The sequence below is a fragment of the Amphiprion ocellaris genome, chromosome 19, assembly GCF_022539595.1.
Source record: "Amphiprion ocellaris isolate individual 3 ecotype Okinawa chromosome 19, ASM2253959v1, whole genome shotgun sequence".
Taxonomy (NCBI): domain Eukaryota; kingdom Metazoa; phylum Chordata; class Actinopteri; family Pomacentridae; genus Amphiprion; species Amphiprion ocellaris.
Window position 1 is genome coordinate 9,696,397 of NC_072784.1, and position 26,864 is coordinate 9,723,260.

At 41.1% G+C, this 26,864-nt stretch overlaps 1 protein-coding gene across 1 annotated transcript; it reads left to right on the forward strand.

Annotated features, from left to right (window-relative positions):
• On the forward strand, positions 1–26,777 carry si:dkey-89b17.4 (zinc finger protein 646). The gene is made up of 5 exons (XM_023261680.3): positions 1–264; positions 6,595–9,397; positions 10,729–11,838; positions 12,943–13,805; positions 22,076–26,777. Exons 2-5 carry the CDS (start codon positions 6,819–6,821, stop codon positions 22,480–22,482), a joined length of 4,959 nt encoding a protein of 1,652 aa, XP_023117448.1. The 5' UTR covers positions 1–264; positions 6,595–6,818; the 3' UTR covers positions 22,483–26,777.
• The last annotated feature ends 87 nt before the right edge of the window (positions 26,778–26,864 follow it).

The window sequence follows — 26,864 nt, forward strand, 5'->3', positions numbered from 1 at the left end:
ACAGTCCGCAGCTGCAGGCGCAAACTGCCGCTGCGCTGAAATTTCCTTCTGCGCATGATGACGCGCCTGTCGCGCCGCGCCGCTCAGCTAGCAGCGGCAGCGGCAGGAAGTGAAGCGGCTGCTGAAGCGGCGGCAGGGGGACGGAGCCAAGAACCAAAAGTCGGTGGTGGAAGAAAATAACCATGCCTAATCCGTGAAACCCACACATTGTGCATCTTCACGCCGTGCATCGTTCACCTGGCGGGCGCAGAAGCCATTTGAGGGGTGAGTGAGGCGCGTTAAACGGCGGTAAACCGAGGTTTTCCGTCAAAGCGGGGCCGCGGTGTGTTTGTCGAGATCTTTGTGTAGCTCCGGGCTAGCCTGCACGGCTAGCTGCGCTGCTAACCGCTGCAGCGGCGAGAATTTAGTGTGATGGCAGCCTGAGTGCGTTTACTGTAAAAAATGGAGCTCGGCCTCCCGGCGGGTGTGTGTGTAGCTGTGTGTTCGGTCTGTGTGTTTTCGTTGTGTTTAACTGAGTTTTGTTCCGTTCTGCCATCGCGGGGGGTTGCTAACTGGCTAGCCAGGCGCTAATGCTAACGGTAGCGCGGCCGTGTTTCTGCCTGTTTTCACTTTTTTATCCGGGAAGCGTTTTTTAAATAAAGTCAGAAACTGTCGCAATTCGCTCTGCGGCTGTTTTACTTCGTGTTTTTTCACTGAACGCTGCTTGGAGCTCCTCTGAAGCCGCGCAGCAGCTGGTGTTTGTGGGGCTAAAAGGCGAGCTAACCCCGCTAGCTGGGGGAAAATGGCTCGCTGCTGAAAGCCATTTTCCGATGAAATGGGGTCTCAGTGAAAGTGGGCTGATGGCTGCAGGTCTCCTGGAGCATCATGTCGGAAATACTCCAGCCTCCTCCGGCCGGACGCCCTCCGCTCTGCTGTCCGGCCGGCCGCGCTGGGGCGTCGCTCCCCTGCTCAAAGTGGGGGAGTCGGACGAAGGAAATGTCGGCGAGGCTCGGCGGTGAAGAAGCCCCGCTTTGTCCCGATACATTCCTGCCGAGGCTGAACCCGACCGGAGGAGACGGGCCAAGGTCAGGGTGCCCCGCCGCCAAGAATCTCACTTTAACGGGGAAAGTAAACATTGTTTCTCTGATCTGGAGTTTAATGCGGAGTTTAATAACAGGTGGGTCGTGTGTGTGTGAACAGAGCCAGGGTGTCTGCCTCCATCCGGGCGGCCGGACACAGCGTGGCCGCCAGCAGAGCGACCTGCTTGGCTTCTTTGCGAGCGCGGAGCCGCTTAATGAAGCAGGCGCGGTTTGTTTACATGATGGACTCAGGAAGGAAAAGTTGGAAGGAAAAAGTAAAGAGACGTGATTGGCTGCAGCTCTCAGCCTGATCCAGTGTGAAGGAGATGCTTCATGTGTACAACCAGTTCACTGAGGCTGGAAGTCCTGGAAATAACCAGGAAACATGCAGCAAATAATGCAAATCTGTAAATCTGCACTCAGCATTAGGAGCAGGAAAACTACAGTTACCTGGAATATTTATTTCCAGAAGCTGATGTCTTCAGATTTCTTGTTTAAGTCAATTAAAAGTGCACAAATCTGTTTGCAATGGAGGACATACAACAAGTTTTAAGTCACAAAATTTGACTTTCTTCGCCCCACAATTTTCACTTTTGCTTCATCAACCAGTTATCTAAACTGTTATTTTGTGTCAGTTAATTATCTGTCTTTTCTTTGACTAGTAGATAATTTTACTTTGAGCAGAAAAACCAACAGTGCAGTTTTCTGTTTGTCCTGAACAAAGTAACAGATACTATATATTAATTATACACATATTATATAATATCTTAATTGATTAACATGCTGATTGTTTACTTAATAAAATATCAGTTGTATTAAAATGGTGGTGAAGTCTTGAGCTTTCCTGATTTGTTTGACCAAAGTCCAAAAATTTTTTCACAATGGATGAAAAGCAGCAAATCTGCACTTTTAATTTGCTGAAATCTGCAGTTATTTTTCACTTTTGCTAGTAAAAGGACTGAATTTAATTATCAGTCATTTAATTGACAGATTGTTTCAGCTCAGTACCAATATATTATAAAATGTATTTATATGCAAATTTGTATTTATGCATAACTCTAATAATAACAAGAATTTCATTATCAGTTAATCAGAGAGTTACTTAACGCTATATATATCTTTATTATTGAAAGATAGATTATTAAAATATGTAATATTGATTAAATCATGTTAAAGAGCTGACGGTAACGTCTCAGTTTGACTAAAATTTCCAAATGTTCAGTTTTATGTTGTTGGAGAGAAAAGCAGCAAACCTTTAGTTTTGAGTCATTAAAATGCACAAATATTTGACTTTTTTGCTAAAGGACTAAAATGATGAGTCAGTTAATTGAATAATTGTTTCAGCTCTGTACAGTATATTAAAATCTATATTTATATGCAAATTAGTGTGTTTAGATAATTGTAAATGAAGTAAAGCAGCAAATACAAAGTAACCTGTTATGTTTAAGGATTGGATTTAGTTACCAGTTCATCTTTGGATATTTATTTTCATTAGTAGAACAGTCAGCCTGATTAAATGTTCATTTCAAATGTTCCAAATATTTGATTTTGTGTTGTATGAGAAAGAAAAGCACCAAAAACTGTTATTTTTCGGTTTGTCTGCTATATAAGAAATCGGCTAATGGCTTCCGCTCTGTACAGTATATTTTAAAATACTTATTAAAATTATAATTTGTACGTATGTGTTATATACATAAACTGTTTGCATTCAGATTCAGAAAACTTTTGTCCCCGGGGTCCAATTAAAAAGGCATGTAGAGCAGGCAGTGCAACAATGACATAATAAGAAACAGGGATAAATATATATATACAAATCTAGAGCAAGTAATAAAAATAAAAATAAAAAAGAGAGAACCATATAAAGGATAGATTAAGTAAATGTCTGAAAATCAACTAAGAAACCAGAGGAAAAACCCAGTTCAGAACTCTACAGAGGATCGATGGATAGATAGATGGATGGATGGATGATAGATATGGATGGATGATGGATGGATGGATGGATAGATAGCTCTGTTCGTAGTTTTACTTCGGTGTCTGTCAGTATTTCCATCAGATTTTCCTCAGATTTCTCTCAGAGCTGGTAAAACTGAGATTCAGTGTAAAATACAAAGACAGGTGGTGATTCCACTGAACAGAATAAATAAACCAGACTGAACAGGGGTCTCACAGGTGTTTGAGTGTTTTCCCTAAAATATAATGTTTGTGTTATTTTCAGCATGAAGTGACTCCATTTGTGTATTTTTATCTCTGTCATCATTTAAAGACGTAACTTTGGACCCTGAAAATGTGACGGTTGTTATTCGGTCTTATAGATTAACGGCAAAAAGAAACGATAATGACAATGATTGTTTCTGCTGCACTGTTTCCTGTCTTCAGTTTTAAAGCTGCTGGTGTTTGTTTGTTTTTTTTGTCTTCAGCTGAAACTCAAGGCTCTGCTCCAATGAAAATGTCCCAAATTGTTGAAAAATGTGCATCAGAGTTTCCTCAAATCTCTCATTTAGTCCAAAGACATGCAGTTTACTGTCGTAGAGGAAAGAAGCCAGAAAGTATTCACACTGAAGAAGCTGAAATCAGAGAGTTTAGACTGCTTTTATTAATGAATCAAACTGACTATTTGATTCTCAGAATGTTTGGCAATTAATTGTTTTGAGAGTAACAGTTGGCATTTATTAATTGCTGCAGATCTCACCTTCACAAAACAACAACCTGGATTTAATCAGTGTGACTTAATTAATGAAGCTATTAGGATCATTTTAATAATGAATTATTCAGTGAGGTATTTTCTTGATTAATTTTCTGGTTAATAAAACTTCAGAAATGATGAAATCTGATGTTACTTAATGTGAGGAATGTAAGACATCAAAAAGCGGGATTTCTTTATTTTCACAACATGAAAGCAGCAAATCTTTGGCAGTTTTCCTTCAAAAACAGAACAATCAGTTCACTGGGGATGCAAATGATTGTTTTTTTTTTTTTAAATTTAAGAAAAATGTCTGGCAAAGCAGTAAAAAGGAACTTTTATCTAATTTTACCACATGAAACCATCGTTTTTTTGGCATATTTTTCTTACCAATAGCATCTGATGAATCAGTTGACTAACGTATGATCTACAGTCCATCAATCTTTATATTGTACACCAGTGCAAATTTCAAGCACTTCAAACATTCAAACAGTTGTTGAATGATGAGAATTTACATAAAAAAGCAATAATTAAAATGAACCTTTTCAAACACAATTACAGTGAAATAAATGATAGAATAAAACACAACAAGACCAGAAAAACATGCAAATCAACCACAGAGAGACAGAAACAAATGCAAAAAAGATGCAAAACGGATTTAAAAGCATCTCTTTGACCCACGGAAAGAGTATGAGATGAAAACATACACAAATACATGCAAAATAACAGCAAAGAGACAACGCAATAAAAAAATGCACAATATAGACAAATTTTTTAAAAACCCACACAGGATGCGCAGAATGATGAGAAAATGATCGAAACAGACCAACAGTGACACAAAATGAACAGAAACGAGGTGGCATCAATGCAACAAACCCGCAAAAATTATTCTAAATGAGTACCAAGAATCACAAAACAACAATGATAATAAACAACCACAAGACAAAAGAAGAAAATGTTCTGTCAGGTTTCCTCTAATTTGCTTTTTCTCATCGTTTATTTTTCACATTTATTGATGAATTTCTCCAAGGTTCTGTTAATTGACTGATAATCGGGTTTCTGTGAAGTATTTTCTGGCTGCAGCTTCACACAGAGTTAATTATTATTACTTATCAGATCTGAATTTGACGGATTGTAGAGCTGCAGTTATGAATTCTTCTAAATATTTAGTCTATCGATAAAAAAAGAAAAGGTTTGATAGTTTCAGCTGCTTTATATTTGAGACATTTATTGACATTAGACATTTTTACAATTTAATTTTCTGAACCAAACACCATCCTGAGTTAAGTGATTATTGAGCCTGTTATGAGGCGAGCAGAATGCAGAATAACAACAATCCTCATATTAAACATATTTGTCATAAATGTTAAAATAAGACTATTAATTAATACGTGTTATTAATACGAAATAGGATAATAAAAGACTATACAATTACTTAACATTTAATACCAATAAATATAATAGTAAATGTATTAGTAATAATGTAACAATAATGATGATAATAAATGTAAAAATTAGTTTTTTTAAATAAAATGTTATTATTGATAGTATTAAGATAATTACAGCCAAATAAACAAGAACAGAAAACATCTAAAAATATGGAATGGAATAGTATTAAATATACTAATAATCCTGGCTGCAAAATAATTCGAAATAATCATTATTATTAATAATAATAATAATAATAATAATAATAATAATAATAATAATAATAATAATAATAATAATAATGCACTAAATAAATAAAAAAATTCAAAAGAAATATTTTAAAACTTAGTAATAAAACTTGACAATTGAGATAATAAAGTAATAAATGGTGAATAAAAATGATAGACTAACAAATTTACTGGTTAAATGCACAAATAAAATGAAACTGATTAACCATTAGTTAATGAAGAAGAAACAATTTTTAAAAAATAATTAATCCGCACATATTTTGATAATTTACAAAACATTTAGAATTTTTTTTCTTAGCAAAAATGTGAAACATTTTCTGGATTTAGGCTCTAAAATGTGAGAATTTGTTTATTTCCTGCTTCTTAAATTAAAATAAAATATTAGAGAATCTCACTGTGGCATTTTCTTCATTTTCTCATGTTTTATTGACCAAATTATTAATCAGCTATTCATGAAAATAATCAGGAGAATATTTCCTATGAAAAGCAATCTGATCTAATTGATTAATCTGCACATTAATAAACAGATGATAGTCATTACTTCTGTTTCTGTCTGATGAATGCTGCAGTTTGGGGGCAAATATTAATTAATATTTGATACTTTAACAAATATTTAACTCATTTTCATCTTTTGGACAGTTTAGGTTTTTAATTTTTTTCTTATTTTGCCTCCAGCTCTTCTTGTTTTAGTTAATTAATAAGCTGTTACATTGCTCTTTTTAAAATGGTTTTGTTGTTTTATCTTATTGAGGTTCTTATTTTCGTTTGCATCTTTTGCTTACTTGGCTCTGTTATAAATAAATGTGCCTAAAGAATTGACCAAGACATTTGACAGTGTTAAAATAAAGATTTTACTAATTGATGAATGCTGTTAAATGGAGATGTTAATCAATAATGGCCACCAACTAATTTATCTGTGTGGTTACATAAAATAAGTAGAATCATTAAAGCAAATATTTCTTTTTCTTATCTTAAAGAATTGCAACAACATTCAAGCCTTGTTCAAAATCGGGGTGAAATAAAGTTTATCAGGGCTGCAGTTAGCGATTGTTTCTATCATTTGTTGATCTGTGAATGAAAATCATCGTGACAAGTTTCCAAAGAGCAAAGTTATTGTAAGTTGATTTTTAAGACTTGCCACCTTGCTCTGTCAGTAATGCTCTTTTGTTTCTTTCTACAGTGATTCCTCATTGGCTGGTGTGACCCCCACAGGCCCGCCGCCTCCCAAGGTGGGCCCTGATTGGCTGGACCTGCACTGATGGCTCTAGGGGAGTAAATGGCCGCCGCCCCCACCCTCAGCTGAAGAGCTAAGCCCCGCTGTTTCCTCCCCCACCTCCCTAACATCACTGTTCATTGCTTTGTTGTGAACCGTGATTCCCTCCAAACGATTTGCTGTAGAGTACTATGGCAATGCATGATATGAGTCGTGCCAAGGGTTTCCCCTGTAAAGAATGTGATATGGTTTGCCCGAGTACTCCAAGTCTTCTAGAGCATATGAAAGCACATTATCAGCAAGAAGAGACCGGACGTTTTGAGTGTGAACAGTGTGGCCGAATCTACAAGCACGCAGCTAGCCTAGCCAATCATAAAAAGTCTCACGAAGTAGGTTCATTCCAGTGTCCTGTTTGTACACGTACGCTGCCCAACGCAGTGGCATTAAAGAACCACCTGCGGATCCATACTCTGTCCCCCAGTAGTGCCCACGCAGAGGAAGAAAGCGAAGAAGTGCCTGAAGAAGCGGGCCACGACGAGAGGGAGTACGGCCTCGCCCAGGACCTCTCCGACGGGTTTGGACGCTCCCATTTGAACAATAGTGGTATGGGACATAGTGTCCTGCAAAGCCACGACACAGACGAACACGGAAAGAAAGGCTCCCCTGAATCTGACGACGCTTGGGACAGACCGTTCAAGTGTGACCAGTGTGACCGAACCTACCGGCACCACGGTAGTCTGGTGAACCACAAGAAGTGTCACCAGCAAGGAACTTTTAAGTGTTCTGTGTGTTTTAAACAATTCAGCAACCTGGCTGCCCTAAACAGCCACGAGAGAACTCATTCAAAGTTCAAGACTCCTGGGGCCTCCATGGTGAGCAGCAGCAGTAGCAGCAGCAGCCTCCATGACTCGGAGCGCAGCGCTGGCACCCAGTCGTCCCAGAGTGATGACACCGCCTCCTGTTTCTGCCACCTGTGCCAGGTAGCACTGCCAAACAAGGCAGACTTCCAAGAACACATCCTGCTGCACAACGCGGCTTCACCATCCCTCGGCCTGCCGCGCAGCTTCCCAGGCATTATGCCTCACAATCTAAGTGCGGTACGGTCCCCGGCATACACCCCAGCCTTGGGAGACCCTCTGCCCTTGCCACCCCTGCCCACTGAGAAGAGAGGTCCCTATGACCCCATAATGGGTCCTCCAGTGAATAACCCCATCTACACATGCGCTTATTGTGGCGCAGGACACCCAGATCTAGAGACCCTGAAAGTCCACTATCTAACCCATGATCCCCACCCGGCCTCCCACAGTCAGGACAGCTCCATCCTCAACTCGGACACTCTAAGTTCTGGATCACAAGGCTCAGTGTCTTCGCCATCTGGAGGCCGAGTGCCTCAGGCTAACTCTCCAGATGATGGGGAACGACGCTTTAAGTGTGGGGAGTGTGGCAAAAGTTACCGGCATGCAGGAAGCCTGGTCAACCACAAACGCTGTCATCAGACAGGCCACTACCAGTGTACCATCTGCTGTAAGCAGTACCCTCACCTGGCGGCACTGCACAGCCATCTGCGGAGCCACAAAGGGCGTCCCTCCAACCAGCCTATTAACAATGACAGCAATGACTGGCTGTCACCAGAGCCGCTAACTCTAGACTCCCAGCAAAGTTATGTCCAGGAAGGCAGTGGTGCCACAACTCCAATCTCACTACCAGGAAATCTGGGCGATGCTGCCCATTTTGTACCAGATGGGGGCCACAGCAGTGGGTTGGACTCTCTTGAGTTCCACGACCGCTTTGATGGCAGTTCGCTCTCCCAGAGCAGCTCTGCTCACCGACAGGCCGACAGACACGTGTGTGCCGACTGTGGTGAAATGTACGGAGATGTATCTGGCATCAAGTCACATATGTGTCCCCGCCGTGGCCAGCAGCAACAGCAGCCACAGCAGGGCAACATGTCCAACGGTTTTATGGGGAACATGAACTACCACAGCTCAGGTGGAACCTCGCTGCCTGCTGGAAGTTCCAGCAGCATGAAAGAAGGTAGCAGCCAGCGGCAGTACTCCCAGAGTGGAGGCAAGCGAATGGGGAGCAATGACAAAGATGATGATGATGATGGAGAAGTGTATCAGTGTTCGGTGTGCGGCAATCACTATGCTAGCCTCAGAGCCCTCAGGAGCCACCTGCGTAGCCATGCCAACAACCCAACTGGGCCAGGGCCTTCCAACCTGGAGCAGGAGTGGAGGATGATCTGCTCCACTTGTGGACAGAGCTTCTCCAGGAAGCAGGACCTGCTGAATCACCAGTTAGTCCATGGCCCCCAAAGGCCAGACGGCCAGCAACAGGGTATTGGAGGCAGTTCAGCAAATGGCAATGAGAAAATGGATGGCCGTAACCACATTTGTGTTGATTGTGGGATGTTTTTTGCTGACCGCCACCACCTGATCACTCACTTGTGCCCTGGAAAGAATCGAGCCAGCTCGCTGAATAAGCCAGGCCTAAATGGAGCCAAAGGGATGTCTGGAGGAGATGGTGTGGGTGGCGGAGTTGCTGGAGGAAGCCGTGATGTTGGTGGTGATGGACGTAGGCCAATGGTTGACCAAAGTGACAAACCCCACAAGTGCGACCAATGTGGACGAGGATACAGACACCCCTGTTCCCTCCTCAACCACAAGAAGTCCCATAAGACTGGTGTTTTCCGCTGCCTGGTGTGCCAGAAACGCTACTACAATCTGCTAGCTCTGAAGAATCACCAAAGGACCCACTTTGACCTGAAGAGGTAGGTCCTTCATTTTGTAAATTTTGCTTTTGTTTGGACAGGTGCAAAGAGGTTAAAGTTACAATAACAATTACACACTTTTTAAGAACTGTATCTGTGTAGCTTTGTCGGTTATCCAGCTCATGGTACCTAAAGGCTTCTGTTGAAGGCAGCTGGACTTCTTTTTGGTTCTTGAAGACCTTTATCTCTCATCAAAGAGCCTGCCACACACCCTATGTATTTATCAGAAGGATAAGGGACCCTCTCTTGAGGGCAACAGTGTCCACATTCTGGACAGTGATTATAGATGGATTGAGAGAGCAGTAAAAAAACATATATGTTAAACTGGAACATCCATTTATATACAGAAGAAGACTTCTACAACACCACCTCTCAGGTACTTATAATGCAGTTCTGAGATCCCTACTCGGGTAGCTCCACCACCTTAAGTGATATGAGCCGTGGGTCCTGAATGGGCTCTAAGCCATGTGATATAGTCGTGAGAATAGATACCTGTAACTTCCACAAACAGTTTGAGCTGAGAAACTCTGTTGGATGAAGATAAAATGTCTTCAAGAACCAAAAAAGAGAAGTCACAGCACACCTCTACTGAAGCACTTAGGTTTAAGAAACTCAGCAACATTTGGCAGCTTTCCACTGCAGACACCCAGGGCAGGTAGGAGGTGGTGTGATGATTTACAGGACCAGCCCCCTATCGGCCCTTTCAGCTTTTCTGTTTCCATTGTACTGTAAAATCAAACAGGTTCAACCGTGATGTTCACTTTGAGTCAATGACGAGAAGTAGTTAAAAGTACGTAACTCTAGTTTTATATAGGAAATAGGACAATAGAGGTTTTCTATGTTCGACTATATGGTTCTACAAAGACTATTGAAGAAGCTCAAAGCAACCCAAATTCCACAAGTGCCACATTAAGGTCAAAAATGTGAGAGAAGTGTTCTTTTTCTGCAAATGAAAGCAAGGAAATAAAACATGAAGAAAATTAAATCTATTACATTTTGTGACTAAATTTAAACTCGTATGAGCACTGGGCATTTTCTGGTGATTGTGACAAACAACATTGTTGCATCACTTTGCATATAGCTTGGCTGACTTTAAATGATTGTTGGACTCAATGTGGTGGCTGACAAGATTTTGTTTTAGTAAAGAATTATTTCCAGGGTTGCGGTTAAGTAAATCATAGTAAGATTGCACCACGGCTGTCCGCTTTATTAGGAATTTGCCTGCAGCCACAAAAGAAGGCTCCACAGCAGGCCAAGTTGTCAGTTGAAATTTATTAACTTCATCAGAGGTTTTCTTGTGTTTTCTTCACTTCTGCCCTTCCCTTCTGCAGGCACAAATGTGAAGAATGTGGCAAAGCCTTCAAGATCCAAAAGCAGTTGATTAACCACCTCCGTCTCCACGAGGAGCACCGGGCCAAAGGTCTTGTACGGACCGGCCCAAATGGTTCCCGCTTCCAGCAGCCTGGCCCCTCTCAAATGCAGACTATGAGAGGGGAGTCATCAAAGGGCCAGGTGATGGGGGTCAAATACAGCCACCAGGGCTTCAAAAAACCTTACTCTTCGGCTGGTACTTCCAGGCCTCAGAAGTTTGACCCCGCTGAAAGTGGACGGCGGCCGTTTGCCTGTGAAGAATGTGGGAAGACCTACCGCCATGCAGGCAGCCTGGCCAACCACAAGAACCTTCACAAAATCGGGGAGTATCACTGCAACGTTTGCAACTCCACATATCCCAACAGGCTGGCAATGAAAAACCACCTCCGCCTCCATTTCGCCCAGAAGAAGCACAACTGCCAAGAGTGCGGCAAAGGCTTCCGCACCCAGAGGCAACTTGCCACCCACACTACAGCAGGCCTGTGCAAAGGGCCGCAGGGCCCCGGGGCCCAGATGGATTTTGAGTGCGATGGCTGCTGCGAAGGCTTTGCCACGGCTGATGAACTTGCAGCTCATGACTGCCCAGCCCAGCACCTGCCTTCGTCCTCTTCCACCAACACCTCCACCAACATTAGCTTGGAGAGAAGCTCCGTGGACTTGGACTCTGATGAAAGACCTTACGCCTGTGACCTCTGCAGCTGCGCCTACAAACATGCCAGCTCCCTGCTGAACCACAAGCACACCCACAAGACGGGCAACTTCCGTTGCAATTTCTGCGACAAGCCCTACACCAACTACATGGCGCTGCGCAACCACATGCGCATCCACACACAACGGAAGAAGCACATCTGTCACACATGCGGGAAAGCCTTCCGACTGGCCAGGTTCCTCCGCAACCACCAGAAAGTCCACGAGGAGGGTGCTACGCCGTTCGGCTGCCCCACCTGTGGGAAGAGTTTCCAGGGGAGGTCCGGTCTGGCCAGGCACCGCTGCGGGGACAACCAGGTAGGCATGGAAGTCAGGAGGAAGGCCACTGCACCCACGGGAGAGGGCGAAGAGTGTCGGTACACGTGAGTTCTTGTCAGTTGTTTGTGATTTTTCGAAGTTGAAAAAACAAATAGTGAAGATAAATTTAGGTCTCTACATGTCTATTACAGGTATATGATCTCCAATCCGGCTTCCTTGGGACCATACGCGTGCCGGAATTCGGATTTTTCTGAAGTTTGGACAAATTGAATTAGTGGAGAGACCAGATAAGTCAACCCCATTTGCTTTCAGTCAGCATATATCACACACTTTAGATTTTAGGCTACCTTCAATCAAACATTTCATGTTTAGATGTACTGTTTATGTGCTTTGTTTTCTTAGAAATCTCTGACACAGATTTAAATTAGTATTTTGTTTGTAGCATATTAGCAAAATTTAAAGTTTTGATGTGTGTTCCTTGCTCTTGTTCTGATTGTGCTTGTAGTCTGATTTGTTTGTGCTTGTTCTGATACTGGCCAGCTATTAGACTAGAAACTGCAGTTATGTGATGGGGCTGTTGCATTTTGATGTCCGAAAGGGAAGATTAGGAAGTATTTGGAGCTAGCTGCACTGCACATGTCCAGAGGTCATCATGCCTAGCAGGATTCTTTATGACAGCACAGTAGCTGCTAACTAACACGGTCGAGGTTCTTTGATGGATTTCTCATCACTACATTCAATAATGACTCAAAGGAGGCTGAGACAGAAAGTCTTTGAAACAGTTCAGATGTGATCAAAGCTGTTTGATTTGTGCAGTGCAGGAAGCAGCAGATACCTCCCATTTCCCTACATGAACCCCAGCTGTTTGTGCATAGTTTCTTCTATGTCCTCTTCCCTCACCCATCCAGCAATCCTCTCCCCCAATGACCTGTCTAGAAATCATAACGTTAAATGGTGCACCACTTTGTAGTAGTGTTCTTTGAAAGCTTTAAGCCGGATTTCAGATCATATACCTGTATGTGCAACATCTTAGATAATGTTTGAGTAATTCTAAAGAAAAAGTGGTAACCAGTAACTGAGAATAATTTGGCTAGAACTGTGAAACCAGGCATCCATGTTTCGTAACTAACCTCCCTTTGTTTCTCTTCTTTCCTCCCCTCCCTCCCCCGTTATCCTCCCCCTGTTCTTCTTTGTTGGTCTCTGCACAGGTGTGATCAGTGCGGCCGTTCCTACCGCCATGCCAGCTCCCTCCTCAACCACAAGAACACCCACACTGTTGGTATCTACCACTGTGCCGTGTGCCTCAAGACCTACTCCAACCTGCTCGCCCTAAAGAACCATCGCCGTATTCACTCAGAGACGCGGCGCCACCGTTGCCATGACTGTGGGAAGGCCTTCCGTGTTTCCTCTCAACTCTACAACCACCGACGTGTCCACCAGAAGCAGCGGGAGCTGACCTGCCGGTCCTGCCAGCGAGCATTCCCTACGCAGGCTAGCTTCAGGCTGCACATGGAGATCACCCACGGCCAGGTGCCACAGCCCCGCCAGCCCAGACCCCAGCAGCCCCGTCCGGGGGGCTCCCAGGAGCTGGGCTGGGGGTCAGGACTGGACCTCACTTTGATGCAAGAGCAAGGACTTGACCCCGGCAGCATGGCCAAAGCCCGCAGCCGAGGGGGCAACAGTGAGGTTATTAAGTCCCATGTGTGCGACCAGTGTGGGCGGTCTTATCGCCACGCCAGCTCCTTGCTCAACCACAAGAACAGCCACAAAACCGGAACCTACTTCTGCAACTCCTGCCAGAAGGAGTTTCCTAACCTAATGTCCCTCAAGAACCATCGGCGCATCCACACCGAGCCCAAGCGCTACCAGTGCCCCGATTGCGGGAAGTCCTTCCGGGTGTCCACACAGCTCATCTGCCACCGTCGCATCCATACCAAGGAGAAGCCGTTCTCCTGCCAGCAGTGCGACAAGCGCTTCTCCTCCAAGTCCAACCTGCGGCACCACATGAAAGTGCACTGGAGCGGCTCGACGGCGCCCCCTCCCATGGCAATGAGTGCGCCCAACTTCCTGGGTATGCCCGGCGGCCCCTTCATATAAGCTGTGGGTGAGGGCGGTGGGAGGTGGGGGGGAGTCACATGCCATGGTTTCTGGAGATGCCAAATCGTAGCCTAGCCTTCCTCCTCTTTGTGGTTGTCCATGTGTGGCTGTGGTGTGTGTAGAGGACGGCTGCATGACAACAGACTCTGACCACAACATGGACGCTGCACACACACATGCACACACACACACTAAGGACTCAAAATGGAGGACGCACACACACACTCCCTCGATCGCCGGTGTTCCCACAAGGTGCGGTGGAGTCCGGCTGCCCCATACACTGACTGACAGGCAGACTGGACTGTAGACTGATGGACTTCGCTGCACCTGCCTTACAACTGCTGCATGTTGTTCAGCCGGGCTCCTCCTCGCTGGGCCCCACACAGCTGCAGAGACCGAGCCGATCCAGACTGGTTCTTTGAGCCCGGCTCATAGAGACTCGCAATGGCGACTGTTGGGGCTCTGCTTGTTTTCGTTTCAGCCTCGGGAGCTGATTGGTGGGCTGCCGCAAGAGTTTCTCTGTGTCCCGCCTCCATCCTGTCTCTGACGGTGTTTTCAGGAGTTCGGTGTGGATGAAATGTTCGTGTGGCCTTGTCACAGTGTTTTAAACTACATTCACACAAACTGTTTTTATCACCAACATGTAGAGTCAGGGCAATTTGTTTTTTGTACTTTCATGTTTTGGCGGGAGGCAGCAAAGACTTGTGGGAACCTTTAGGACTGAAGACTTTGGTGTCTGAGAGTCTGCTTTAAATATGTGTGTGTGTGTGTGTGTGTGTTTGTGTGTGTGTGTGTGTGTGTTGCAGCACCGAGATGAGCTTCATGTTCTCGTAGCTTCCTGACTCCTCATTCTCACATGTGGACTCTGAGCTGCAACGCTGACCGAATCGCCATTTTCTCTCGCTAAATATTAGAAATCGGAATTTCAATTTTCTCCTGCAGCTCTTTGAAGTTTGATTTGATCAGCTTGTCAAAATGATTTGATGACCTGGTGTTTGCATCCAGTGTTGTTGAAGGGTCCTGTTTTTGTTGAGAAGCCGAAGCAGAGTTTATACAGTGAAATCCAACAGACGACTGTTTGCTTCATGCGGAGGTGGTGTCTCATGATTCAAAGCTGGAACCGACCTGTCAGTCAGGAAGGTTTGAATCTCTTTTTGCACCTTTTATTTGTTAAAATGTCCAGACATTTTTAACCTGTCTTGTGGAATTAAAGCTGCAAATTAACATTTAGCAATCTGTGATGCAGCGATCAGTCAGCTCTGGACTCACCTACAGTATAAACATTGGATCTGTATTGATCCAAAGAAAGTCTTGGCAGACTGACAGTGTAGCTGCTCTTCAACCAAATGACCAAACACAGAAATAATTATGATTCATCAGTTTATTAGTAGAATGTTCCTCAGAGCTCCAACTTTACCTGCAGATTATCAGCCTGAATGAATCCTAAACCAACACAACAGCTGCTAGTAGCAGCAGATTAAATCACTGTAACCATGTTATTTATACTGAGATGATACAAACAGAGCAGCTGCACACATTTAGAGGATTTCTAAAAATATATCTACTTGTGATCCAGAACTATTGAGGAATAAAACACAGACCAGTTACCTGCTGTTTTTAGGTGATCCAGATGTTGGTTGTTGAGCTGCTGATACACACACTGCTATGTGTAAAGTTCAAACTCCATTTTTTTTTAAAGTTAAAATGCAGAAACACAGACAACTTCTTTGACATCAGTTAGTTTAACTCCCAGTAAACATTAACTAAGTCAGCTCTGACAGTCTGCATCAAGCTGGACCAGTTAAAAGTAGTGAAAACATGGAGATGTTAAGTCTGTTTCTCCTCCTGTTAAAAGTAATGGATTATTCCTGGAAGGCTGTTGCAGATGAACACAAACCAGGTTAAGGTGACTTGTTAGGTTCCAGAACTCGTCCTTCTCAAGTTATAGTACATAACATGTTGAACAGTAAAATAATGGAGCTCTGGAGATGAAAATTAAAACAATTTTCTTAACCAGTAGTCGACCTTTTTATCAGTCAGTAATCATTAAGATAAATTAGACATAGTGGACATTAAACCATTTGCTGAGGACGATGATTTTTATTCAAACCCGTATTATTTACTATAAATCAGCTTGAGTATGTGTTACCCATTTGGGAAAACTGTTACTATGAACTTCCACAGACGTCTTTGTCATGGTGCCCGTTACAGCTGATCTACATTTACTGACATGCACGGCCTTCCTCTAATTCATAAGTTAATATAATTTTATTCGCTTAAAATATTGATTAAGAGTTAACCATTGACATAACATTTCGAAGATGTTGGGATGACGTTGGAACATTTCACTGGATCCTGAGCTTTGGTCGGGATACCGATAGTTTTTTTTTAGAGCCAGTATTAATGATTAAAGAGAGCAATATTTGAAGCTGAAAAAAATAAAATCTTTGTGTCAGAATGGCACAAAATGCAGCACAAAACTTTTCATCATTTATCCCTCAGTGGTCTTGGCTGTTACTGGTTATGTGTAACCAATTAGGTTCTGGAGCTGCACAGAACCAGTGTTTTAATTTATTTTTATTGGGAATCTGTTAAAAACGTCGAAAGGATTGAAATTGAAGGGTTCAATAAGAGATTTGTCAGCTGCAGATCAGTCTTCAGACACCTCGTTTTCAACTGTAGCAGAGCAGCTGTAAAGGTTTAAAGGCGGAGCTGAACTTGGGAGACTTCAGGCCGTTGTCAGCAGCTTTATGTGAACAGAGTCGAGCTGATTTTAGGGGAATAATCAGCAGCTTGTCTTTTATCCACAACAGTCTGAGTCCGACTCCTGCAGGAGAATCGGGAGATGGCGTCCTGCAGGTTCCAGTTTCGGTTCGAGCTTCGGTTCTCGGCGTCCACATGTGCGAGCAGGAGGCGAGTGGTCCTGATCTGCCTCTGGCTCCACTGAAAAAAGCGAAGAAGGCTGAGGAGCTGGTGGTGTAAATTGTCGGACCTGAGTTCCTGTATTGTAATCGTTGTTCTGCAGTTTCATGAGAAGGAAAAAAGACGACAGATCCTGTAGTAATGCATTTATTTATATGATTATTATTATTAACACTTGTAATGGACAGCGCTAGTCTTTAGGATGTGTGAGTTTAGAGCTGTGTTGATGTAAGCACCCCCCTCCTCTACCCACAATGCCCTGTTCTGTGGAGCTGACGGACTCACCACACTCTGTTGTGTTGAACGGTGGAAACTTCTTGCCTTCTTTTAAAAGTGATGTTGTGACCGAGCCTTCCCATCATCCCTCTCTTCTTCCATATTTATCTTCTCGCCAAGTTTGACTGAACCTCCCCCCTCCTCCGGTCCTCATCAACTTTTTTATGTTCCACTATATGGTAACCTCTTGTATTTATTGGTGTTCTTTTCCTTCTTTTATTTAATTTGGATTGTTGGAGTTTCAAACGGCGTCTGTCAGCGTTTTCAGGAGCACTGGTGCTAGTTTAAAAAAGATAAAAAGTGAAAGCCGTGCAGTGACCGTCAAGTGCTGTAGGAGTCCATGTGATCTAGAACACAGAATAATAACTGTACATTCTCTATTTTTATTTGCCGTTCTGTCCCTCCACCACGGTTGGTTCTCTCTGTTTGGACACTTTCCCGCCTGCATTTCAAGTAGCTTTTAGAGACGAAGAAGACGATTGGTTTGGAACAACTATAACCCCCCCACCCCCTTTTTTTTGTTTGAAGTTCTAACTTTTTGTTTCCATGCATATATATGTAATGCTTACTATACACTTTTATAAACTATGTTTTGATAATTCATTTCTTAACAGAAAAACTTGTCCATATACTATAACCCTTACTGCTGAGTACTGAAAATAAATAGCTGAAAAAACACAGCAGAGCTCACTGTTTTCAATCTGTTCACACATTCAGGGTCTCTGCAGGGATTCAGCTCTAAAAAAAAAGCCTTCAAGAAGTTAAAATATTTTCCCAGCCTGCTGTACGCTGTAAGATCAGTTATTGGTTGTGTTACTGTGATCTTGTTTAAAATCAAGACTGGTTGGAAAAATTGGCAAAAAATGTTGTCATTTTCCCTTATCATTTATATGGTGGATAAGAAAAGACTGAACGAACACATTTTGATCATAAAAAAGACTAAATTAAATGTACGTTTAGGGATTTATCTCTGTGTATTTCTAAACATTCAGCACAGTCAGCTGACCAATCAGCTGTCGACTCCAGCTAGGACTGCCCACCTCATTAACATAAACACTCAGAAATGACCTGAATTACAGTAAAATGTAGAAATAGAGAGATTTAAATTTGGCACAATTTTAAATGAAATTCTACAGTCTGTAAATATATCTCCTTTCTAGAAGTGTCTGCTGCTCCCGATTGGTGTAAAAATGGTCTCATTTTAGACCAACAATTTAAAATCTTCAATTTAAGCTGAGACTAGAAGAATTCTGAAGTTTGAACAAGATATTTGCACATCTTTTCGATCATTGGATAACAAAATAAAACGGCTGATGATAATTTGTGTCATGACAAAGTCAGAGTTTTGATACCCTGGTGAATGAAGTCCTGCTGGTTTTTATTGACTCTCTGGACGTTTGATCATCAGTCAGGTGTTAAACTGTGTCTCAGGTCTGCACAGATTTTAAAGTCACTTTGGTAAACCTGCAGAAACCCTGATATTCAACATGATGCTGCAACAATTCAGTGGCCATTTTGTTACAGTGCAAGAAATTTAGGCAGGAAGTCCTCGCATCACAAGTCACCTGCTTTTGATGTGGATTATGACTGACTTATTGAAACACAAATAAACCAATGGGTTTTTTTTGGTTTTTTTTACCAGGAACAGAATGACAGTGAGGTGCTGTCAGACCATTCTACATAGCGCTGTGTAGAATGGTCTGACTATGTAAGGCTACTAGGTTAGTCACTAGCATAGTTACGAACAATTACCTTTTTTTACCTTCCAGCAGCTCTATACAGGACATACATGTTTATTTAAAGTTTCTACGCTGTGACTACTGCTGGCAGTAAAACCAAAAACTACAGTTTTATCCAAACATTCAGGCAGAAACGCTGTTAAAGATCTTTATTATTGATGTTTTCTATCAGTTTAATGATGTGAAATAGCTTCTTTCCTTTTAAAACACACTGTTTTAGCTGCTTACTTTGAATTCATTGCCAGAAAGTGACCACCTGTACATTATGAACTGATTTAAAGATAAAAATGATCTCTGTGGTTTAATAAAACAACTCAAACCAGAGGGAACAGATTCATCAGCAGCAGACAGTGAAAGTGGAGCACCGAAGGTTCCTGAAATATGAAGTAAATTCAGCCGTCGGCCTCCACAGTTTGATGCTGAACATTTTCATCGCTTCGTGGTAGAACAGGACAGTAAAATCCAAGAGTTTATGAATGAAATATTAGAGGGTTGTTAGTCACATCCTCATTTTAACCGTTTACCTTTTCCACTAGTTTTAGCTAACTCTTGTTAGCTGTTTACTGGTTGCTAACTACAGTCCAGTCCAGTCATCAAGTATTTGGACAGCAAAAAAGTGAACAAGCTAACAGACTAATGGACCAACAAGCTAATGGGCTAATAAGCTAAATCACTAACACCTGGACAGGCTAACAAGTTAATAAGCTAAGAGACTAAGAACAGACAAACAAACAAGCTAACTGACTTAAGAGCTAATGGACTAAGAGGCTCTCAGATTAAGAGTATCAGGCTAACCTGCTATCAAGCTAACAGTCGAACAAACAGTCAAGCTACCAGGCTAACAAGCTAATGGACTAACATACTAACAGTAGAAAGACTGAGCGGCGATGATGTTCAGCATCAAACTGGAGGCTGACAGCTGAATTTACTTCATATTTCAGGAACATTCGATCGGTTTCTGGGCTTCAACCTTCAACATCAAACAGCAAATAATCATATTTGGGCTTTAAAATGCTTCTCTGTTTCTGCAAAAGGAAACAAAAGAGAAAAAGGCCCATTACAATTCCTTCCATTTGTTAAATAACTTCTCATTTGAATATCACAACACAGACTGATTTCACCTAAAGACAAGATTTGAAGCTTGAAGTTAATGTGAATTTAACACTGTTATGAATATTTTTTTATCTATAGAGATGAAAATGTCCATTTTTGATTAAATTAAAAACATTTTATTACTTCAGTGGAGAAACTACATGAGACTGGGCTCAAAACATCACCAGCCGATCTCTTACAACCAGTTATTTTTGTTTGTTTCACAAGATTTATTACATTTTATGTGTAACTACAATCTCATTCAATAGTTTGCATTAATTTACAGAAATCTGAATATTAAGCTTCAAAATCACAGCCAAAGGTTTTTACAGAGCAAATTTTTAATATCTGTCAGCAACTAGAGAAGGATGAATTTTCTTTGTTTTTAGGAATAAAATGTACATGTGGTTCAGGCTGTGAATGAATTCAGAATATAGACAGGAATAAAACGATAGAACAGGAGGAAAACTCATTTTAAACAAACACCCTTTAAAAATGTGAATAATTATGTATAGACACAAACTGACAAACTGGTAAAATCAGCACTTTCATGTGTGTTTTGGATGTTTTCTCTCTACAAGTCGACTTGTGGAAGCAAAAGATCCCAAAATCTCAACTCAATTAGTGCGTGACACAAAGTGTTTTTGTCAGTCGTGTGTTGCAGTAATGCAACATGAACAGAAGAACTGGAGGATATTTCTGCCCTACTGTCACATTAATGTACCTGTTTTAAATGTGGCCAGTAAAAGTTCAGTCAATACATCTGTAACGGTCTTTTTCTGTTTAAAATGTCTTGTTCTCATGTACAAAACAAAACAACTGAGATCTTTGAGGTTTTCTGATCATCAGGTTTGTCAGGAACATGAACTCAGGTTCTCTGTAGCATCTGGACTAAAAAGAACATATAATGTTCACATGAAGCAGGTCAGAATCTAAAAGTTTATGTGTATTTGAATGTTTCTGTAGACACATACATTTATGAAGCAGCTGTATGTGATTATACAGAAGAACAGGAGCTAATTAGCTCACCTGTTACGCCTCCCTTGTTTTCATCTTCTAGAAGTTTACCTCTCGTGACTCTTCTAAGTTATTGAGGAAGCATCAGTCCAAGTCTCAGCAGGAAGCTCAGATATCAGGTGTAGGTTCTTCAGTTCGGACTGATGGGGATCTGAGATATTTATTATTAAACCCTTGATTGCCTTCATACAGATGTTTTTATTAAACTTACACACTCAAGGATGGAGGTGAGGATAATGATGAGCCACTCAGGATTATAACTTCTGGATGAGTGACATCAGAAACCAACTTCTCTTCTGTCAAACCTTCATTCTACAGAACTGTGAACATCAGAGAACAGTCTGGCGACATGAGACAAGTCAATGAATGAAGTTAAGGAATGTTAATAACTGACCAGCCGCCGTTTCTGTGCTCGACTTTCAGTCTACACACAATAATTCAATTTAAAATGCTCAAAGAACAGTTTATTTTAAAAAGTACCCGAAGAACCATTTCAACAATGTTCAGTCCTGAACCAGACGGCTGCACAAAGAACTATGTTGAAGGTGGTTCCACAACCCTTTGATGCCAGTGTGAGTCAAGAAATAACCATTTTCCATTGGATTTGGGTCAGTTTTGACCCATGTTGCGCATCAAAGGGTTAAAGAACCTCTTTCCGCTATTTGCTCCTCTGAGGCACCTTTGGTTGTTCCTGCTAACATGCAACTAAAATGTTTTTTTCTATGATATAGCTGTGAAGAAACACTTGGTTCCTTCCAGCATCTGTATTTTCTTAAGAGTGGGCTCCATATTTTGTTGCTTTGTGATGGTTCTGACTAATTATCTCTAAATTGCAGGACTGTAAAGATAATTAGCATGAAATGTATTTAGTTAATGTGACCTCAGTCTGAACTTTGGACACTTTCTCTTCTCCTTCATCCGTCCATTCACTACAAGAAACAAGAACCTCTGAGCAGCAACCTACACACTGAAAATAGAAAGTTCTGGTGAAGTTTGGTTCTTTTGGTGAGTTTTCTACTTCAGTGACAGTTCTCACCTCCCAAATGTTCCACCAAAACTGTTTCTTATAAATGTTGCTGCATCCTTCATTAGCGCCGCCCAGTATCGGTTCAAACAACTCAAACAGTCCAGAGATGATGAGGTGCAGTCAGACCATTCTACAGAGTCTAACCTGAACCTGGTGTTTGTCTCCTCTCAGATCTAGTTTCCAGCCGCTCCAGGAAGTTCGTCTGTGGTCAGTGTGGTCGGTCTTATCGCCACGCCAGCTCCCTGCTCAACCACAAGAACAGCCACAAGACCGGAACCTACTTCTGCACCTCCTGCCAGAAGGAGTTTCCTAATCTGATGTCTTTCAAGAACCATCGGCGCATCCACACCGAGCCCAAGCGCTACCAGTGCCCCGACTGTGGGAAGTCCTTCCGGGTGTCAACGGCGCTCATCTGCCACCGTCGCATCCACACCAAGGAGAAGCCGTTCTCCTGCCAGCAGTGCGACAAGCACTTCTCCTCCAAGTCCAACCTGAGGCACCACATGAAAGTTCACTGGAGGAGTCCAACGTCGTCCAGAGGCTCCGCCTTCCTCAGCGTCCCATCCAGACCTTTCTGAAGCAGTGCTCACTGTGACCTCAGTGTGGACGAACACAACTAACCCATCCCTGAACGCCTCACTGTGAAGTTTAACCACAGCTGAGGCCTTCAGACTGAAACCTGCTGCAGCAGTTTAGTGAAATTAAATCCACTTAACAGACTGGATCCAGCTGTCAGCTCTGAAATATGCAGGCAAACTCCTTAATTTAACATTTTCAACCAGCTTCTCCTGCAAAATCTGACTTCAAATTCAATACGAACATGTAAATATTTCTGTCTAACACAACACAACCTGAATTTCAGCATTTGAAATCCAAATCAGGTTTAAGTTTCTTTGATTTGAAGAATTTGGATCGACGTCAGACGTTCAGGTTTGACCTGGTTAGCTTAGCTTAGCTTAGCCTGGCTCTGTCTGCAGCTCACTGATTAGCATGTTGTAGCTCGTTTGTACAGAAACCAAAGTGTGAGAAGAGCCAGAATGTGCTAAATTTTTATGTATCTTTAACTCAGTATGTTAAAGAATCAAACATCTTAATATTAGTAATGGTTTAAAATGTCAACAGCGTTTAATTTCACTTCAGCTCTTCAGTTTATTATCAGGTTGACGTCTTTTACGACCACATCGCTCAAACCTGAGGCGATGTTTTATCCTCTGAACTTCTGAACAAACTGAAGCTCTTCTGTTACTCAAAGTGAAACTTTATTCCAGTTACTGATCAGAGTTACTCAGCTTCGTTTTCTTCTCTGATGACATTTTAAAAAATTCAGTTTGTGTTTGCTTCACCTCCACGGATGGACTGTTAACAATATGTTGGTGAACAGTGTTGGCCTGGTGGTTTACAGACTTCTGGACAGCTGGATGATGGGTCTTGTATAATTTTCTTTAGCTCTGAGTGTTTTTCTACTGCGGAGGACAACAACTGGATCATGTTCCTCCGTCTGTTGGCTCAGATCTGCTTCTGGGAGTTTCTATGTCTGCAGATACTAAATCCTGCTGTTCTTTACCTGTTGAAATCTGAGGGAGAGTCAAAGTCAAATCTGGATTATGGAAGTGCATCAATACATAAGTGTCCTCTGATGTCACCACCGTTAATATTCAACCGAAACACGTCATTCCATGAAAAATCAATCTCACATCCATCTGGTTCTAGTGATCTTTTTTTTTTTCCAGGGTGTTCCAGGCCCTTGAAATACATAGAGGTGGGTCCAGATTTATCACTTTTTAATGGACTTTTTCCATCATTTCTGAGCCTCAGTACAGCAGATGGATTCATGACATTTTAGGATGGAAAACACATCTAAGTTCTGGTAAAAACTGAAACCAGATCTGTTTTATATCCATCCAGGTGTCACAGTCTAAACATTGAATCTGGTTTCTGTCCATTTTCTCTATAACCAACTTTGAGCATCACTTAGTTTGGACAATAAAACTGAATCAGTTTAATGTTTATGACATAGAGTCATAGAAACAATCGCTGGTACTCTTGTTCGTGGTCATTTTATATACAGTTGTAGTTATTTTGTGTTTCTTCTGACCAGGACTACCACAGTGAATGCATAGTTTTTAGTTAAACTTTCTAGGCTCTTATCAGCGGGTGTAGTAGATGGTTGGTCAGAACAAGTTCTACACAGCAAAAGCATCATTTTACTCTCAAAATAGACATGATTCACTCTGTGGGAATTTTTTTTTCCTATATATGCACACACTAACTAACTGTATTGGTCAAATGATGGAAAAAGTCCATTAAAAAGTGATGAATATGGCCTTACCTGTAAGTAGGTGTAAGTAGTTCAGGGACCTGGAAACCTGGAAATATTCATCATATGAAGGTAAAACTCCATGTCAGACCATCAGTTCTCCACTTAATTCAATTTTTATTTTGTGACTTTAGTCTCGGTTTCACTCACTGTTTAATTTTGTTTAGTTTAATTGTCACTGCATCAAACTTGTTACCAGAAAAGTGTAATCAGTGACAGCAGAGATCGTTTGGACTCCTGGCGTCTGGTTCTGACATTCTCTGGTCTTTTGTAGATGATAAATCTTCTCTGCATGATGAAAACTGACAATGAAGATCCTCGTTTTGGTCAGAGGTGGAGATAAATTTGTTCTCCTGGATCATCTGAAAGCTTCGTGCAGTTTAAAGATGTGAACCAACTGAAGACAAACCTGCTGGTTCACACAGATGTCCGTATCTTCTGACTCTGTTTCTGTTGTCACATGTAGTTAGAGGGCTGATGATCAGTAGAACATTAGAAGTGATGATTGTTCCTCTGCTGACCTCATGTTTGGTCGAAGGTGATGCGTCAGGGCGGGTTGTGGCGGCCATTTTGGATCCCTCCCTCAATCTAAATTTCTGCATTCACTAAATAACATAAATTCATAGACGTGTTCTCATATTTACAGCTGTTTTACTTTGTTGTAATTTCATGACTGACAAACAAATCTCGCGAAAGATCAAATTTAAAAGGAAACAGCTCTCACTATGAGAAAATAAGTTATGAGAAGAAGAATCGTGTTGTTCTCATAATTTTTTTTTATAATTCTCAGATGTTTTCTCAGAATTTTACAATTCAGAGCTTTAAAACAGGACAAACTGAGGAGGTTCTGAGAAATTCTTCTTCCAGGTCTGAGATACAGAATTGATCATTATTACAAAGAAAACAAGAAAACTCTCATATTAAATCCATATTTGGGAACTAGGAAATTAGTTTTGCGCAAGAATGAGAAAGCTCATGTAATTAAGTCATAACTTTGAGAAAATCTGTTAAAAGATCTGTGAAATTATCATGAGATTATCTGATTTCAACAAGATATTTTCTCATAATTACCTCAAGTTTACTATTTTCATGTTTTCTCTTCTTGATGAGAATTTCAATTGCATTTTCCTGAAATCTGAATCATATAATGAAACACTAAGCATGATAATTATGATAAAACATCATAATACTGTATTTATTCATTACAACAAATTTTCATAATTTTCATCACATAAGAAAAATCAGAATACAAAACTCTTGTCTAGTAATTATGAAAGTGATCTCATGGCTATTTTCTGATGATTCTCTGATTCTCTGATGTTTTCCCTAAATTGTAGATTGAAACTTTTAAGGACAAGAAACTGAAGAAGTTTTAAAGATGAGAAAACTTGAGATTTGGTCATTATTACGATCAAACAGGAAAACTCTCACAAAAAATCCAGATCAAGTATTTAAGACCTTTTTTTTCCAGCGTTATGAGAGATGCTTTGTAATCCTGAAATGAAGTCAGAGCTTCTCTGATAATTATGAGATTATTTGTTTGAATATTTGTCTCAAAATTATGTGAATTATGGGAAAGCAAAAACTGCATAATGATGCTAATATTTTCTATTAAGTCACATTTTAGTAAAAACTGGAGAACTGAGAAAACTTTCTTAAACTGTATTTATTATGATAGTTTCTCCTAAATTTTATCATGAGAAAATTAGAATTATAATAAGTATATATCCTCATATAATCATGAGTTCTGCGTTAAGACAGAATATCAAGAGTATCGTCAGTTAAAATGAAATATTCTGAGAAAAAACTCAGATTTCTGTCCTCAAAGTTGTAAGTTTATTATGTAAATACATTTAACAGATGTTAGCTACACATCTGTTGTATTGATTCATCTCAATTATTTAACCAGCAATTAGTTTTTCTGTAAATCTGTGACTTTAATCTCAGAGACTTTCTGAGAGAAAACTTTAATATTCACTAATGCTTTGTTTAGATTAATACTCTAATTTCTGAAAAAGTCACAGTGAAAAGGAAACGCCTTTATGTGTGTTTAGTGACTGAATTTCACTTCTGTACATTCTTGACTTCAACATCGTTGATGCCTAAGTAGCCTTCATTTGAACTAAAAAAAAGTTTAAAATGAAAAAAGGTGGAATTAGTTCTGATTTATCTGTCTCAATATGCTCACAATGATCTGTTTTTTCAATCTGGGGATTCAAAATGGCGCAGCAGAGAGTCTTGGTGCTGTTTGATGTATTGTTGCTGTTCGTCTGTGACAGTTTTAATATACAAACTCCTTTATACTCACCTGATAGTAAAAGTGCAGATAAATGCCTTGAAATGTGTCTTTTTTATTTCTAGGTTCTAATCGAAACATTAAAAGTGTTTACTTCTTGGTGTTTGACACAAACTATCATTATGTGGATTTTTTTCAGCATTACTTACATGTAAAACCCTGTTTTTTATCAGGTTTTTAGTACAGTTTGGTTGAAATTCTGAAGTATTAATATAGAAAGGTGTAAAATGAGAAGGTTAAATAAATCTGGAACAAAACGACTTCACAGTGGTCTGAGTTTCATCTCAGGATTTAAGACATTTCAGGAACAAACATAAAACTTTAATGACATGCTATAGATTTAAAAA